The sequence below is a fragment of the Gadus macrocephalus genome, chromosome 23, assembly GCF_031168955.1.
Source record: "Gadus macrocephalus chromosome 23, ASM3116895v1".
In the NCBI taxonomy this organism is placed as follows: Eukaryota; Metazoa; Chordata; class Actinopteri; order Gadiformes; family Gadidae; genus Gadus; species Gadus macrocephalus.
This window is the reverse complement of record NC_082404.1, coordinates 11,252,518-11,267,838: the sequence shown is the minus strand read 5'-3', so window position 1 is coordinate 11,267,838 and position 15,321 is coordinate 11,252,518. Positions and strand designations below refer to the sequence as shown.

General features: G+C 41.9%; 2 protein-coding genes and 1 long non-coding RNA gene across 9 annotated transcripts in view; 2 read left to right on the top strand and 1 right to left on the bottom strand.

The window, feature by feature from the left end:
• Nucleotides 1–131: 131 nt before the first annotated feature.
• Nucleotides 132–15,321, top strand: part of LOC132452977 (leukocyte elastase inhibitor-like) — a 55,899-nt gene continuing 40,709 nt past the window's right edge. The window contains exons 1-5 of one of the 7 annotated variants that reach the window (XM_060045819.1): nt 132–630; nt 1,145–1,318; nt 1,690–1,810; nt 11,564–11,745; nt 15,123–15,242. In XM_060045819.1, coding sequence (XP_059901802.1) covers nt 460–630; nt 1,145–1,318; nt 1,690–1,810; nt 11,564–11,745; nt 15,123–15,242 — 768 coding nt within the window. In that variant the 5' untranslated portion in view covers nt 132–459. Of the gene's footprint in view, nt 680–1,144; nt 1,811–6,326; nt 6,385–10,709; nt 10,741–11,351; nt 11,410–11,563; nt 11,746–15,122; nt 15,243–15,321 lie in introns of those variants that run through there. The other 6 variants (XM_060045820.1, XM_060045822.1, XM_060045821.1 and 3 more) reach the window with 6 other exon arrangements.
• On the bottom strand, nt 1,915–5,623 carry LOC132452988 (uncharacterized). Its single transcript, XR_009524544.1, has 2 exons — nt 5,288–5,623; nt 1,915–2,429 (listed from the first exon to the last, which is right to left on the bottom strand). It is a non-coding gene; the product is annotated as an uncharacterized LOC132452988 (long non-coding RNA).
• LOC132452983 (leukocyte elastase inhibitor-like) overlaps nt 6,365–15,321 on the top strand; it is a 49,666-nt gene continuing 40,709 nt past the window's right edge. Inside the window, exon 1 of the mRNA XM_060045836.1 lies at nt 6,365–6,384. The gene's annotated coding sequence lies outside the window, so the exon portion shown is untranslated. The remainder of the gene's footprint in view (nt 6,385–15,321) is intronic.

The following is a 15,321-nucleotide window of genomic DNA, read 5'->3' as shown; positions in this document are numbered from 1 at the left end:
TTTTTAATAACTAGTAAGAAAAACATGCTGCAACATTTTGATTTTTGTATTGACTAGGAAATAAGTAATAATAATCATATATGATCAAGCTACGAAAAACAAATCAATATTCAGACCAAGGCTGATTAATAATTACTAATCCCTTAGTTGGAGCGAGCTAGAAGAGTGTGTCTGTATGAATAACTTGCGGATTTAGGATAAACCTGGCAACCCTCTACGTCACATAAAAACCGTATCTCATTTCCGGGTTCCAGGTTCAACCATCAACATGCTTACACCGAAACTAGAAGACGCTCTTACAAAACTTTATGACAGTTTCCGTAAATGTAAATGTTATCATTGCTTAAAATGAAGTTTATAGAAAAGGAAAACATAATCGGACATTCATCCAGCATCCACTACTTCGCATTGCTGCTTCGAGTTCAATTTGAACCATAAATCGTATAACCTGCTGTAAAGATGGAAAGGTATACATCATGGATTACAAAGAAACATTTCCTTTTCCCCGGTTCTTTTATTATACGACTCGCTTTGGTAATTTATGGCGACTACCAGGACAGAACCATGGAGGTGAAATACACAGACATCGACTATCACGTGTTTACCGATGCTGCGAGGTTCATCACTCAGGTATCCTCATCAACATAAGCAGACTTGTCATCTCTCATCTTGTATATCGGTATGTGTGGTTGTAGTGTATCAGTTATGCTACATGTGACTCGGAAAAGTCATTATTTTCAGATGCAAGGTACCAAAGGGGTTTGATCTATCAAATGTTTGAATTTGATTTGACATGGACTGTGCAAATCAACACAGTTCCAACAGGGGTATTGATCATTTTCAACTGTCTGATTTGACATGTATTAAAATAGAACGAAAATCGAATCATAGAACCACAATACATGACCTATTTGAAAATACAATAAAATACACCTAATAACGCAATACAGTTTTCAATATCATAAAACCACAATACAATACAGATATGGCAATTCATAAAATACAAATACCACTATACATTGCTACACATACATCTTACAACCAACGTAGTTGCCACCACAATAGTGACACAATTGATAATGGCTTTTGCTGTACATAATGTGTTTGTGTCGTGTTCGGTGCTGCTGTTGTGTTTTTCACACAGGGCGAGTCACCATACAACAGATCAACATACCGTTACACTCCTGTCCTGGCCTGGATTCTCACTCCCAACATCTACCTGAACTTCACGTTCGGGAAGATCCTCTTCATCCTCTGTGATGTGCTGACAGGCTTGCTCATCTACCAGTACCTCTGCCTGCGGGGGATCAGCTCAGAGGTCCGTTTAAATAAGAGTTGTTTAGATAACGATACCAGTATCAGAAATTACTGATACATAACCCTTCAATAAGAAAAAGTGCTATTAGTAGTTACTGCTCGATGCTGTAGCGGTATATACTCGGTATCAGGCGAGTTCCGGAATCAGAATCGGAAATAAAGAGTATCAGAACATCTGTAATTTAAGTTGGTTTGCCGTGGTCAAGCAAGGTGATTTTTGTGTAGTACGCTACTTTACACAGCCACAGCCACAAAGGGCTTTACTAGAAGAATCATGATGAATGATGAGAAGAATCTCATCAATCAGGATCTTTCTGAATGATGAGAGGGAACAACCAACTCTTTGTTATTTTATCTTTGATCTGTGACCAGGTTGCGTGTCGTGTCTGCTCCCTGTGGCTTCTCAACCCCTTGCCCATGGGCGTCTCCAGCCGGGGCAATGCCGAGTCCATACTGACGGCCCTAGTGCTGTGTACACTGCTGTGTCTAGAAGGTGGGTTGGACTCAGAGACAACCTGTTGTTGACTTGCATACTGTAAATGGAGGACATGGTTGAGTTCACACCATCAAAGTCGAAGTGTTTACACCTAGTCCACAGTATAACCAGTGGTGGGTAGAGTACTGAAAAACTATACTCAAGTTAAAGTACAATTACTTCCTTCAAAATCTACCCACTAAAAGTAAATGTTCCAATTGGAAAACCTAAGAGTAAAAAAGTACTTTGTTACAAAGTTACTCAAATTACAAGTTACTTCACATTTTTGTACTGCAGTGCTTGGATCAGTGAAAAATACATAACGTGTGTGTGTGTGTGTGTGTGTGTGTGTGTGTGTGTGTGTGTGTGTGTGTGTGTGTGTGTGTGTGTGTGTGTGTGTGTGTGTGTGTGTGTGTGTGTGTGTGAGTGAAAAAGATGTACTCTTAAACATTTCTTCATTGTGTGTATTGTTCATTAAACATATATAACAGTACATACAAGAAAATTAATTTCATGTCATTTCAAACAAATTGACACACTAAAAAGATTTCAGCTCTGTGCATATGACAAAAGGCAAGAGCTTTGTAGGAACACTGCCCAGGATGGATTGGTTAGCTGATTGGCCAATCAGATTTGTCTTGATGCGATTCAGCCTACGCATAGCAGCATGCACGCACACTCACAGCCAGACACAACAACGGCGAACAAGTTCTAGAGTGGTCTGCAGAATACATACATTGTGGAGGAGTTCTGATGAATATGAACAATGAATTGTGATGTACATTGATAATGCTGGACTAGTTTTACCAAGGGATGTCCAGTACTATAGCCTACATCTTGCTGTAGGATTTATGTTTGGATGTACTGGATTGTTTTGGAATATTTAAGGAGTGAGGCATTGTAACTTGCACTTGCAGTAAAGTAAAAGTAGATGAAACTATACCTACTGCTATACGATGCTGCCCTAGTGTGCGTTTATTGTGGGCCTTTCAGCACAGTGCACCAAACCAAATCCCTTGTATCATTGTTTTTACGGCTTACTTAAAAATGAAGAAAATGAAATTCTGATATAGACTGGTTTAATATAATGTATTTCTATGTCAATAGATACTGACTCTTATGTCTATTCATATTTATATTTATTTTTCCTGATCCTTAAAAAGCGTCCATTTTTTGTTTTAAAGGCCGTCGTCTGACGTGGGCAGCAGCGCTGTACGGCCTGTCGGTCCACATGAAGATCTACCCGGTCACATACGCTCTGCCCATCGCCCTGGCCCTCCGCACGCAGGTGACCCCTGGTGGGGGGAGGGAGGCAGTGCACCCGCAGCGCCGGGGTTGGGGGAGCAGTCTGTGGGGGTTCCTCCGTAGCTTCCTGAACGGAGAGCTGCTGCTGTTCGCCGTGGTGGCAGCCATCGTGTTCTTTGGGCTTGGCGCACTCTTCTATCACATGTGGGTCACCTCCTTAAAAAGATATTTTGAAATTTGAGTTTGGTTAGAAGAACAGTATTTAGTATCCTCCAAAGTGGGTTTAGCGTCTCAGATCTTTGTAGTGTATTGAAACAGAGTGGCACATTTTATAGACAACATCACAACATTATCATGCTCTTAAACAACGGTACTAAAAAATAAACACAAATAGGTCTTGAACGAGTTCTCTCTAGAGCTGTCGGTCCGTTCTGGTCTAACATGGTGTACTCTGTAGAATAGTTCTCTATGTAGATGTAAAGTGCTCATTCCTAGGTGACGAAAACACATCAATTCATATTTCCGTGCGATAATTAAAACAACCATGAATATTATATTCAATTTCTGCCAAGTCTGTTCAGCTGTATGCCACAAGAACCTTTTTAAATCTAAATTGAATGAAACATGAAGGGTCACCTCAGACACCTTCAGTGGTAACACCAACACCCTCCCCTGTCTGTCTCGTCCCTTTATGTTAAGGTACGGCTGGGACTTCCTCCATGAGACCTACCTCTACCACCTGACCAGGAGGGACATCAGGCACAACTTCTCCCCATACTTTTACATGCTCTATCTCACTGCAGGTTGGTATCCTCCCATCCATCTAGCCATCACTCAACTCCAATGCAGCACTAGTTGAGCTGTTTGTGAAACTGGAAAATAAGTATAATTTTTATTTCAATATGCCACTTATAGCAGGGAACTGAAAAATAAGTATAATTTTTATTTGAATATGCCACTTATAGCAGGGAAATTCCAATTTTTTCATTATATGGTAACGTGATTGTTGTTGCTTATATTCCCCTACTACTGCATTGCCAAGGACTTGACAACTAAAATCGTTTTCCCTGCCTAAGCAACTCTTCTAGGTGTGGCTTCTCACGTGGTGCTTCTCCCTGCTGTGTTATGTCTATGTATTGTCGACCTTGTATTTGCATCGTCCATTATATTGTCTTTCTATGGAACTTGGATTCGGGAATAAAGTAATTCTTCATCCTGCATGCAGACAGTGAGTGGAGCCAGTGGCTGGGCCTGGCAGCCTTCGTGCCCCAGCTAGCGCTGCTCCTCCTGGTGTCCTGGGTCCATCACCGCGACCTGGCGCTCTGCTGCTTCCTGCACACGGCCATCTTTGTTTCCTTCAACAAAGTCTGCACCTCGCAGGTACAGAGCGTAAATGCACAGAACACAAAGGGTAGAAAACAAAGGGCAATGCGACGACAAAATGTCCCTTTATGTTGTGACAATAAACATTACTCTATTATGGTAGAATGATTTTTAAATATGGTTGAGGTGGTATAAAAAAAAATAATAATAATTGGTTTCATTCATTTCTTTGTTAATTTCAATGTGTAGAGTTGGGCTGCATTTGTGGGCTGATGGTCCAACCTTGTTCCTCCATTACTTCCTGCTTGGGTGCCGGTGCTTGATTGGCTATGTTTCTGTCCTTGTTTTTCCAGTATTTCCTGTGGTACCTGTGCTTGCTCCCACTGGTGATCCCTAACCTGAGTCTCTCAACATGGCAAGGAGTGGCCCTGCTGGCTCTCTGGTTCACCGGACAGGTAACATGAACTTTTTCCCATTAAAGACCAAAAAGATATGTGGATATTTTTTTATCCTTTTGTACATTTGGATCAATGTAATTATTATGACAATGTTTTTGAATTGCAAAGCTATCGATGTCAATTTTTTTCTTTTCTTTTTGCGGTGCACTCATACACTTTGATACAGAAAAACACAGTATCAACTCCTATGTGATTCAGTCACTCAGTCAAAGTTACACATGTTCTCTCCCTTTGCAAGGGTGCTTGGTTGGGCCCTGCCTACTTCTTGGAGTTCAAAGGTCACAACACATTCCTGGCCATCTGGTTGGCCGGACTGCTCTTCCTAGTCATCAACTGCTTCATCTTAGTTCAGATCATAGTCCATTACAGACCTGTAGCACAGGCCGCACAAGGGCGAAAAGACAAGTGATGCTCCCGGAGATTTGTATATCTTATGTGTCTGCCTCTGGGGGGAGGGGCAGGGGGGGACATTTTCACATTCCCAAAGTATGAACTATAAATAAAAAGGCTTTTGTTGTTACAGTACCATTACTTTGCGTTCTTTGACATGATTTGTGCCTCAGGAATGTTATAATAATCACAATCCAGGAGACTCTTGACCCAGTATAATTTCCAAAGAAGGGAGTATTATTTTCCAGAGAAGAGTAGCCCCAAAGCTTCATCAAGTCCATTGTTGTCCAAAATTCACTATCCACTCCTTAACCCCAATTCAACATCACGTGTATTTCACTGTTGATCATGCATTTACAATTTTAACGAATGTGTATCTCCTGCATTATCTCTCATCGTTGACTTGATTATCATGTTATGAAATGACCCACCAGTTTATATTTAGGGTACATTGTAATCATTGATGTTGAAATAAATGTAAGTATCACATCAACACAGCTTTTTTTCAGTTCAAATTTAACTAAACTGGTCACAGTTTAGTGTGTGTGTGTGTGTGTGTGTGTGTGTGTGTGTGTGTGTGTGTGTGTGTGTGTGTGTGTGTGTGTGTGTGTGTGTGTGTGTGATAGATGACAGTATTGGTTGCTCTCTCTCCTTTCCAAACGGATGCTGACGCCTGTGCTGTCGCTCTCCCCCTCAGGCGTAGTTCGATGACCTATGTTTTATATTCAAAGGTCTACTCAGAAACTAAACTTGTTGTATTCTGAATAGACGTCCAGTTAGTGGTTTTCTGAGTTTTCAACTCTTTTTTTCAACAAGTTTTCAACAACTCAAATCACTACATGTTAAAAAGTAAAACGATGCACAGCTGCCTATTGTATTTGGATATACAAAAAAATAAGGCATTTGGCACACATAGAATAGTCCTAGTATAAAGCATTGTATAGTATCCTTTCAAACAATTGCTATTTAAACCTGCGTAAGCTTATAACTATGTATTTTCCCCAATCGGCTTGCCGTAGAACTCGAAACCCAATGACAATTCAGGAAGTAGGCCTACTCCTTGCTCCTTGGCGTTGGCCAAAGATTGCTTCTGCTTGAGAAAAAGAGGTTGTGGGCGTTTCCGACTCTTCTCTTACCTTTACTGATCGCTTGTCAAGGACAGGAACACACTGATTGGTAAGTAGTTTATATGCCGTTGAAAGACTAATACATGACTTTAAATCTTTTTGAGTTAGGTTTATTTATTATGTTTTATTAGGATTGTTTATAGTAAATGTGTTGCGGTTTGAATACATGACAAATAACGTTAGATTAGAATAGGTTCAAAATTTACTGAAGGTTGTCAACTTTGGGACTTTGGCTGAGTGAGACTGCAAAATATCAGTGGACGCGCGCGGCGAACATTTTTGACAACCCTAACCTATTTATTTTTTTACAAAACAGTCCTCGTTTAGGCTACTTATTATAAACAAATTGAAGGAAGGATAACATAAAAGCCATTGGCAGTTGCTGACGTAGGACATTCAAGACACAGTCAGACACCTGCTGCCATAGATATGCATTTAACAAAGACTTCTGAATATATTCCCAGTCCCAGAAAGAAGGAATTTAACAAAAGGTAAAAATGTGTCATATCCTCATCCTCATCATTTGTTTATTGGTTGATAGCCTAGACTACATTAAGACACCTTGTCATTTTATTTTGTGGAGGGCTGTCAAATTATGAGAAACCTTAAGGCAAGGCAAGGCAAGGCAAGGCAACTTTATTTATATAGCACTTTTCATACACAAGGCAGACTCAAAGTGCTTCACATATAAACATTGTTATAAAATAAAATAAAATAATAGATAAGTAAAAGAAAACATATGCAAAGAAATGAGTAAAATAGAAAGTGCAATGTATTTAAGATCAGATCAACAGTCTCTCTGGTATCCGCGTCGGGACTCCAACCCGACCTAAAAGGAACTTGGTACTTTCTCTGGGACTCCAACCCGGATTCTAGTAACCCTTATCCTTTCTCTCTGGTATCAGATCATGTATCTTTCTGGTAAAAATAGAAAATTTAATTGAAAGTTAAAAAGGCTTTTTAGTAAGTAAAATTGAAAGTGCAATGTATTTAAGAAAGTGAGAAAATTAAATTGAAAGTTAAAAAGGCATTTTAGTAAAATAAAGGTAAAGTATTTAAGATTTAGCAGAAAGCTAAAGCAAACATAAAAGTCTTCAATCTTGTTTTGAAGGTGCTCAGAGTTGGGGCAAGTCTTAAATCCTCAGGGAGTTTATTCCAGCTATTTGTTGCATAGTAACTAAATCCTGCTTTCCCATGTTTCGTGTTTACTCTGGGGATAATTAACAGATTGGTCTCAGAAGATCTTAGTGTTCTAGAAGGCTTATGTAGTGGAAGCATATCAGTTAAATATTTTGGGCCTAAACCATGTAGGGATTTATAGGTTAGCAACATGATTTTAAAATCAATTCTCTGACCTACAGGAAGCCAATGTAACGATTTAAGAATTGGTGTAATGTGTTCAAATTTTTTGGTCTTTGTTAAAACTCTAGCAGCAGCATTCTGAACAAGCTGAAGCTTCCTTACAGTTTGTTTTGGGAGACCTGTAAGGAGACCAGTGGTGTAGTCTACGTGATACGCAGGTATACGCCGTATACCCACTAGGAACGCACCAGGATTTGCGTATACCCACTTAAAAATGTGCACGGATACGTATCAATCGTCTTGTGACAGATCTTTCACTTCTGTGTTTATTTTTCGCAAATACCGGTCGGGTATAACTGCAATAAAATACTTTAAGCAGGGGAAGTTATCTCCTACATTCACCATTCATAAAATTCCCCCTGCGCGCTCGGCTCGCGTTCTGCCCTGTCTCTGTTATGGCTTGCCATACTCTGTTATTACGAAGCGCGAAGCGGCCCCTCCTTCTCGCGCGTGTGTGTGTGTGTGTGTGTGTGTGTGTGTGTGTGTGTGTGTGTGTGTGTGTGTGTGTGTGTGTGTGTGTGTGTGTGTGTGTGTGTGTGTGTGTGTGTGTGTGTGTGTGTGTGTGTGTGTGTGTGTGTGTGTGTGTGTGTGTGTGTGTCCAGTACTCCCATATTAATGTGTAAACCACATAATAAGTAGTCAACAGAAGACAATGTTTTAATCCCACTTTATATCTCCTTGTTACTTTTAGATGAGAACCCCCTGGCCAGCCTTTCAGACTGGCAGGCTAGGGAATTTAAAAACAGGCATCCTGGTTAGAGTGGAGGGAAAAAAAGTTAGCTAAATGTCAGCCAACATACAGTTGGTATACACAATTGAAATTCATAATGTTAATCACTATGCAAATGAGAGTATAGCTAATTCATGGTCATTTTTAAGGTGCAGTAATTTCACACTTTTACACAATTCAATTACTGTATGGTATGTTAGATAACAACAGTAAGAGCTCAAATTAGAGCAATTGAAAGCGTGAAACATTAGTCTCCTGTCATCTCCTTCTCATGCACTGGTTAGCCATGGTTGTAAACAGTTCATTAAATTATTTTGAGTAGATTTTGTCCTTGTTTAGCATGTGCTATTGCTACTATAGATATACAAAGGACAACTTTTAATTTTTGTGTTCTATTTGTTCATACTGTTATTAAAACTGATAAACCTACTCAGCTTTCCATGATTGTTGATAATCGTTATACTCTTAAATCAGCGGGTTGTAGACCCCTGCGTTGGTGAGTGTGGTGCGACACCCCATAAGCGCCACACACGTACACGTACCGGTGGGACGGGTTTGTACGAGGCTGGGAGGGAATCATCACAGTATACCCACTACAATAAAATAGACTACACCAATGAAGGAGACCATTGCAGTAATCAAGCTTACTAGTGATAAAGGCATGTACAAGTTTTTGTAAGTCTTCGGTGGACATGAGCCCTCTAAGTCTTGCTACATTTTTAAGGTGATAATATGCAGATTTTGTAACTGATTTGATGTGACTTTCGAAATGTAAATCAGAATCCATGATAACCCCTAGATTTCTGGCTTTGATTGAGGTTTTCAGGGACAGAGAGTGAAGGTGTTGGGTTACTTTAAGCCTTTCCGTTTTAGCACCAAATACAATTATCTCTGTTTTATCCTCATTTAGCTGAAGGAAATTTCGGCACATCCAGTCTTTCACTTGCTCAATGCACTGGCACAGCAGATCTATGGGCCGATAGTCATTTGGTGATAGCGATACATAGATTTGCGTGTCATCAGCATAGCAATGATGGTCAATATTGTTATTATGCATGATTTGCCCTAGTGGGAGCATGTAGATGTTGAATAAAGAGGGTCCTAAGATCGAACCTTGTGGGACTCCACACATCACGTTGGTTGATTCTGATACAAAGTCGCCGATGGAAACAAAGTAGTTCCTATTTTGTAGGTAGGATCTGAACCAATTTAAGACTGTGCCTGAAAGCCCCACCCAGTTTTCTAACCTGTCCAAAAGTATTGTATGGTCTACAGTGTCGAATGCAGCACTGAGGTCTAGTAGCATTAGTATTGAGGTTTTGCCAGAGTCTGTGTTAAGACGGATGTCGTTTACAACTTTAATGAGGGCGGTCTCAGTGCTGTGCAGGGGTCGAAATCCTGATTGGAAGGTGTCATAACAACCAGTTGATGCCAGGAAGTGATTAAGTTGCTGGAGGACAACTTTCTCAATGATTTTACTTATGAAGGGCAGATTTGATATTGGTCTGTAGTTGTTAATAATAGAGGTATCTAGGCTCCGCTTTTTTAAAAGGGGTTTAATAACTGCAGTTTTCAGGGCTTTTGGGAAGTTGCCTGACTGGAGAGAGTTGTTAACTATCTGCAATATGTCTATTGCTAGCCAGTCAAAAACATTCTTAAAGAGGTTGGTAGGTAAAGAATCAAGGCAACAGGTGGATGGCTTTAGTTGTGTAACAGTTTCCACAAGAGTTTTAGAGTCAATAACATTAAAGCATGCCATCCCTGCCACGTTACTTTTGCCTGAACAGGGTGGTAGTCCAACATTTTTGTTTGAAGTGGAGTTATTGATGGCGCGTCTGATGCCTTCAATTTTATCTGTATAAAAAGCTGCAAACTCATTGCATTTCTGCGTGGAATGGAGATCAGGTGGGTTGATATTGCGAGAATTGGACCCTGCTCATAGCCAAAAGTGACTTTATTTAGCCTAATGACAGATATTAAAAAGTAACAAGTTGGAATTAATGTTAAATCAGAATTAAAGTATTATATTATCCTGATTAAAATATTTGTAACTGTTACATATGGATTAAGTAGTAAACTAAGATATTCAGTAAACTAATGCCTATATCGTGTTCTTCCCGTGCTTATTGCTCGAAAGGCACTTGTAATATAAATAAAATATAGGCTAAGTAACACCAAACCAACAAGTTCTAGTTGAATTCCAACAAGGTCCAAAGCCAACACAGAGAGGCAAGAGAGACAGTAGACATGGAAGGTGGGAGGGAGAGAGACTGAAGAGTTTTGGGAAAGGACCATTTATGAGAAGTTCTCTGGGTAACTTTTCGCCATCTTGTTTAGATGTTGGGAATAGCATAAAAATGCACATTAGATGTTCTAGTTCATTTTGATACCCTGGCCGTAATTGTAGGTTAAGTAGGCCTATTGAGCAGATGCTCTAATCAGTCAATGAAACCAAATAGCGGAGTATCCGCTATTCCGCATTAATAAAACAACGTAACGTTGTTATTTAAAAATGACAGCACTAGTTTGAGGCATTTATTTACGCTCTCAGAGTGACCTTAACCAACACTTTATTTTCTTCTCCCAAAACGCGCGTCTTTCAGTCACAATTTCACGCGCAACAAAAAGACGCAAAGGGTGCGGCGTGTCAACAGAGAAAGGTGCGCGGAGGACGTAGATCAGCCCTGCACTGCGGTCAACGCAATGCAGTCGGTTCGAATAGATAGAAAGATCTACCGCTCATGTTTCCTCTATATTCTGTGGTCGTGAGTGAACAACGGACCGACAAAAGTTGATTAGCCTATTATTATTTTTTAAGAGATGGGCTATTTTGCGTGATATTTATTTTGTTAGCGTGAGATTGATGCTGAAGGCGTGAGTTTTACGCCATATGCGTGAGAGTTGGCAACCTTTATTTACTTTAGATGTTGCAAATTGAAATGACGGCTGTAGGCTACGTTTTTTACAAGGGCTATGTAAATGGTAGGAAAATGTCGCTCTGTTCAAAATCTGTTTTTTTATGTTCCTCGTCCTATTTCATGTTTGACCGACAGGGCATTTTGTGAATTCCGGACACATAATGGATACAACACAGTTAATGTTTCATTATTCTCCCACGTTTCTGTCTTTGTATCAGACACAATGGCATCCTCAACCCCTTTGACCGAGGCCAACATCACCTTTACCCTGGCGTTGTTCAAAAAGATCACGGAGGAAAACAAGTCTGGCAATATCTTTTACTCTCCTCTCAGCATCTCTTCGGCCCTGGCCATGGTGCTGCTGGGTGCAAGGGGGAACACATCCACACAGATGTCAGAGGTATACACGCACGCACACAAATGCCCTTAAATTCTGTGGCTAGTGTAGGGTGAGTTGTCCTAATGTGGGACACTTTTTGCAATTTCAATTTATGTGCGATATTACCAAACTAAGCCACTACATTTGACCCGCACCTGATACCATTCTGAAATCCTCAAGATGTTGGCTACTGAAAACAAAAAAAGCAAAAATTTTCAGGTATCATACTCAGAGAAGACATTTCACATATATTAGTGCTCCATGTGCAAAATTGCTCAAGAAAATGCGTTTGCTCTAATCTGGGACAGTGTGTGCCCTAATCTGGGACAGTCATTAGGAATAGAAAAGACAATATCAATTTAATTTAAATGTATCTGCTCATGAATATTCATGGTCAAATGTACATACCCATGCTTTGTGATACCAATTCCTACAATACATTCATCAAGTTCCAGGAAGGAGGTTTGGCTCTCTGGCGGCTGGTGGTTGGTCGCTCTCTCACTGGAATAGGAGTGAGACTTATGAAGGAGACCTCTTCTGTCTCTGGCTGTGTCACTGGCTGGACAGCATCATGCAGAGGATGGGGTCTGCGCCATAAGATACCATTGGACATCGTGATGGCAGGGACTGTCAGGTGCAGGCTGCTGATGGGTTGGAGTTGCCGCAGGGCTTGCTTCATCTACTGGCATGTCCATTAGGGTCTCCTGGAAGAGCCGCTCAGGGGTTTCACTTGGTGTGAATAAGCTTGCCTTTATCCTAGCTGGATTGAACGGGTAAATCCCGGAGCCTCCAAAGCCAGCCATGGCATTTGAGGCTGTGGCTGCCTTGGCCCAGGCCTTGGCAAACAGTGGCATGAACAACACCCTGTCCAGCCGTTTTCCTCCAGTCTCCCTTGTGATCTTCCTCCCCTCCAGCCCCCAGAAGTGCTTCAAGCTTTTGAAGAGGGCCCTATCTGCAGGCTGCAGATAGTGAGTGGTGTGGGGGGGAAGGCTGAATACAAAGACATTGTTGTTCTTCATCATCTTTAAAAAATCGAAATTGTAGACATGGGACGTATGCCCGTCGACAAGGAGCAAGTGGGGTCGAGGATCATGGTTTGGAAGGCTATTAAGGAAAAGTTTCCCCCACTCTACAAATAGATCGCTGTTGATCCACCCGTTGTCGGACATTTTAACAAATGTGTTGGGGGGAGACCCCAAGCTTCATTCTCTTTCCCTTGAAAATTATCATAGTTGGCCCGAAGCCGCCAGCAGCATTCAGGCTGGCCAGACAGGTGGTTGTTACCCCTTTCTCCCCACCAGTGACCTCGTAGCATGGCTCTTCAACCTCAGCCACCACCTTGGTAGGGAGGAAGTGGTCTTGGAGCCCTGTTTCATCACAGTTCCAAATGTGACTGGGCACATCTTCTAATCCCCGGGTCTTGATGATTTCTTGGAATTTTTGGAACCATCCCATCACAACCGTGGGGTTGAAGCCTGCCGCCCTCGCTGCTGACAGGGCTTCAGGTTTGCGGATGCCCAGGTGAATGTTCCGTCTCATGAAGCCCCAGAACCAGCGATAGCCAGCCTTCTGGTTTTTCTGGCTGAAACCAACGATGCCCTTCTTTTGCGCAAACTGGAAGGCTAGTTTCTGGATGTCAGCAATCCTTAGAGGGAAGCCCCGTTTACCGAGGGTCTTTACCAAATCAGCCAGCTCAGCTTCGTCCTCTGCAGCAATTAGTGGCTTCCGGCCGATAGTGTGCTGATGGTGGCCAGCTCCCTTTAGTCTGCGCTGGAGGGTGGACTTTGGCACACTCCAGGCCCTGGCCAACAGCCTCAGCTGAGGGACCCCACCGGCCTCAACAATCTCCCTGTACTCATTTATTGCTCCCTTCATTCTTTCCTGGCTCCACTGGTTGAGCTTCTTGCCCTGGCTTCCTTCTCTTCCTTCTCTCCCTGCTCTCTGCTTTGCCATTGTAGCCTTATCTGTAATAGTTTGCATTGTTTTATTTAGTTAAATTTAATTTGCCTTTGCCTTGCTTTAAACTTTGTGTGTGTGTGTGTGTGTGTGTGTGTGTGTGTGTGTGTGTGTGTGTGTGTGTGTGTGTGTGTGTGTGTGTGTGTGTGTGTGTGTGTGTGTGTGTGTGTGTGTGTGCTAGCCAGGACTAAAAGCCTTTGTCCTGGCTAGCTAGTCTAGCTAGCTTGATTTTAGTGTGACTAAAAGTGCTTTAACATAGCTAGTCCACTAAACTAGATTAACTGGCCCATCAAGACTGGGTTTTGATCCTATTGTACTAATAAACCCTGAATTAAACACACATTACACATTTAAATGCTTATTTTCACAATTAACATGACTGTCCCAGATTAGGCAAATCATGCTGTCCCACGTTCGGAAACACCTTTCCAAATGTGGGACAGCTAAAGATTGGTAGAAAAAAATTAAAATTAAACACATTTTTATAATATTTTTGCCTAATTTGCAGCATAATTATATCATAAAACACAACCAGATTAGGCAGTGTCCCACATTAGGGCAATGTAAATTGCATAAATCTTGGATTCCAACCTGAACCCACAGTCGTGTGGCCGAGTCACGTGTCAAACTTTTTAACAAAGTTCAGGTGTCTAGCACAATCATGGGGTTAGACCTTGGTGTATGGACGTGTTTCCTTTCTAGTTGGTTTTCATAAAGAGCTTGCCTCTCCTTATCGTCCGTTGACGGTACTAAAAGAAGCCATGTGTGCCTTAAAGTAAATGTGTAAAAAAGAAAAGAAAAGAAAGACTGACAGAGAAACGTATGTTATGATGAATGCAAGGAGGGGCTTTGAGTCACCGGAATCCTCCCGAGGAGTTGAATGGAGTAAAACCCAGTGACCTACATTGGTCCTTAACAGGGCCGTCGCACCAAATTCTGGGACGTGGCCTGGCGGCATTTTGCCGTTGAGCGCAGTGTGCGGCTCCTAGCCGCACACTGAAGATTCTAAAGATGATTATTTTATTTATTTTATTCCCATGGGACCCCCTCTGCCTTGGCCCCCCCACAACTGTCCACCTTACACCCGCAGTACGACGGCCCTGGTCCTTAACCTGTCCGCCAACATTGAGGGTTGAACACACCACGGCCTATTGACAGGGTATTTCCTTTTTTTTTTTGCTGTTGACGCAGTCAAACTCCGCCTGAGGAAGGGAGAGCGACAATACAGGCGTCAGTATCTGTTTGGAAAGGAGAGAGAGGAACCAATACCCTCATCTATGTCTCACACACACACACACACACACACACACACACACACACACACACACACACACACACACACACACACACACACACACACACACACACACACACACACACACACACACACACACACACAGCTGACCTCCCCAGTCCCACAAGTCCCTGCCGAACCCCCCCAGGTGCTCTGCTTCTCCGAGGCAGAGGGACCCCAGCAGCAGGCTCTTCCAGCACTGGCACAGATGCAGATGCAGCAGAGGGCGCCCACCACCTTTCTGCCACAGTTTCTGCTCAAGAGGATGGTACCAGGAGCCAAAGCCTCAAACGGGGCCATTTTGGATGTTGTAGCTAGCTTAAGTTACACTAACAGGTGGCTGATGT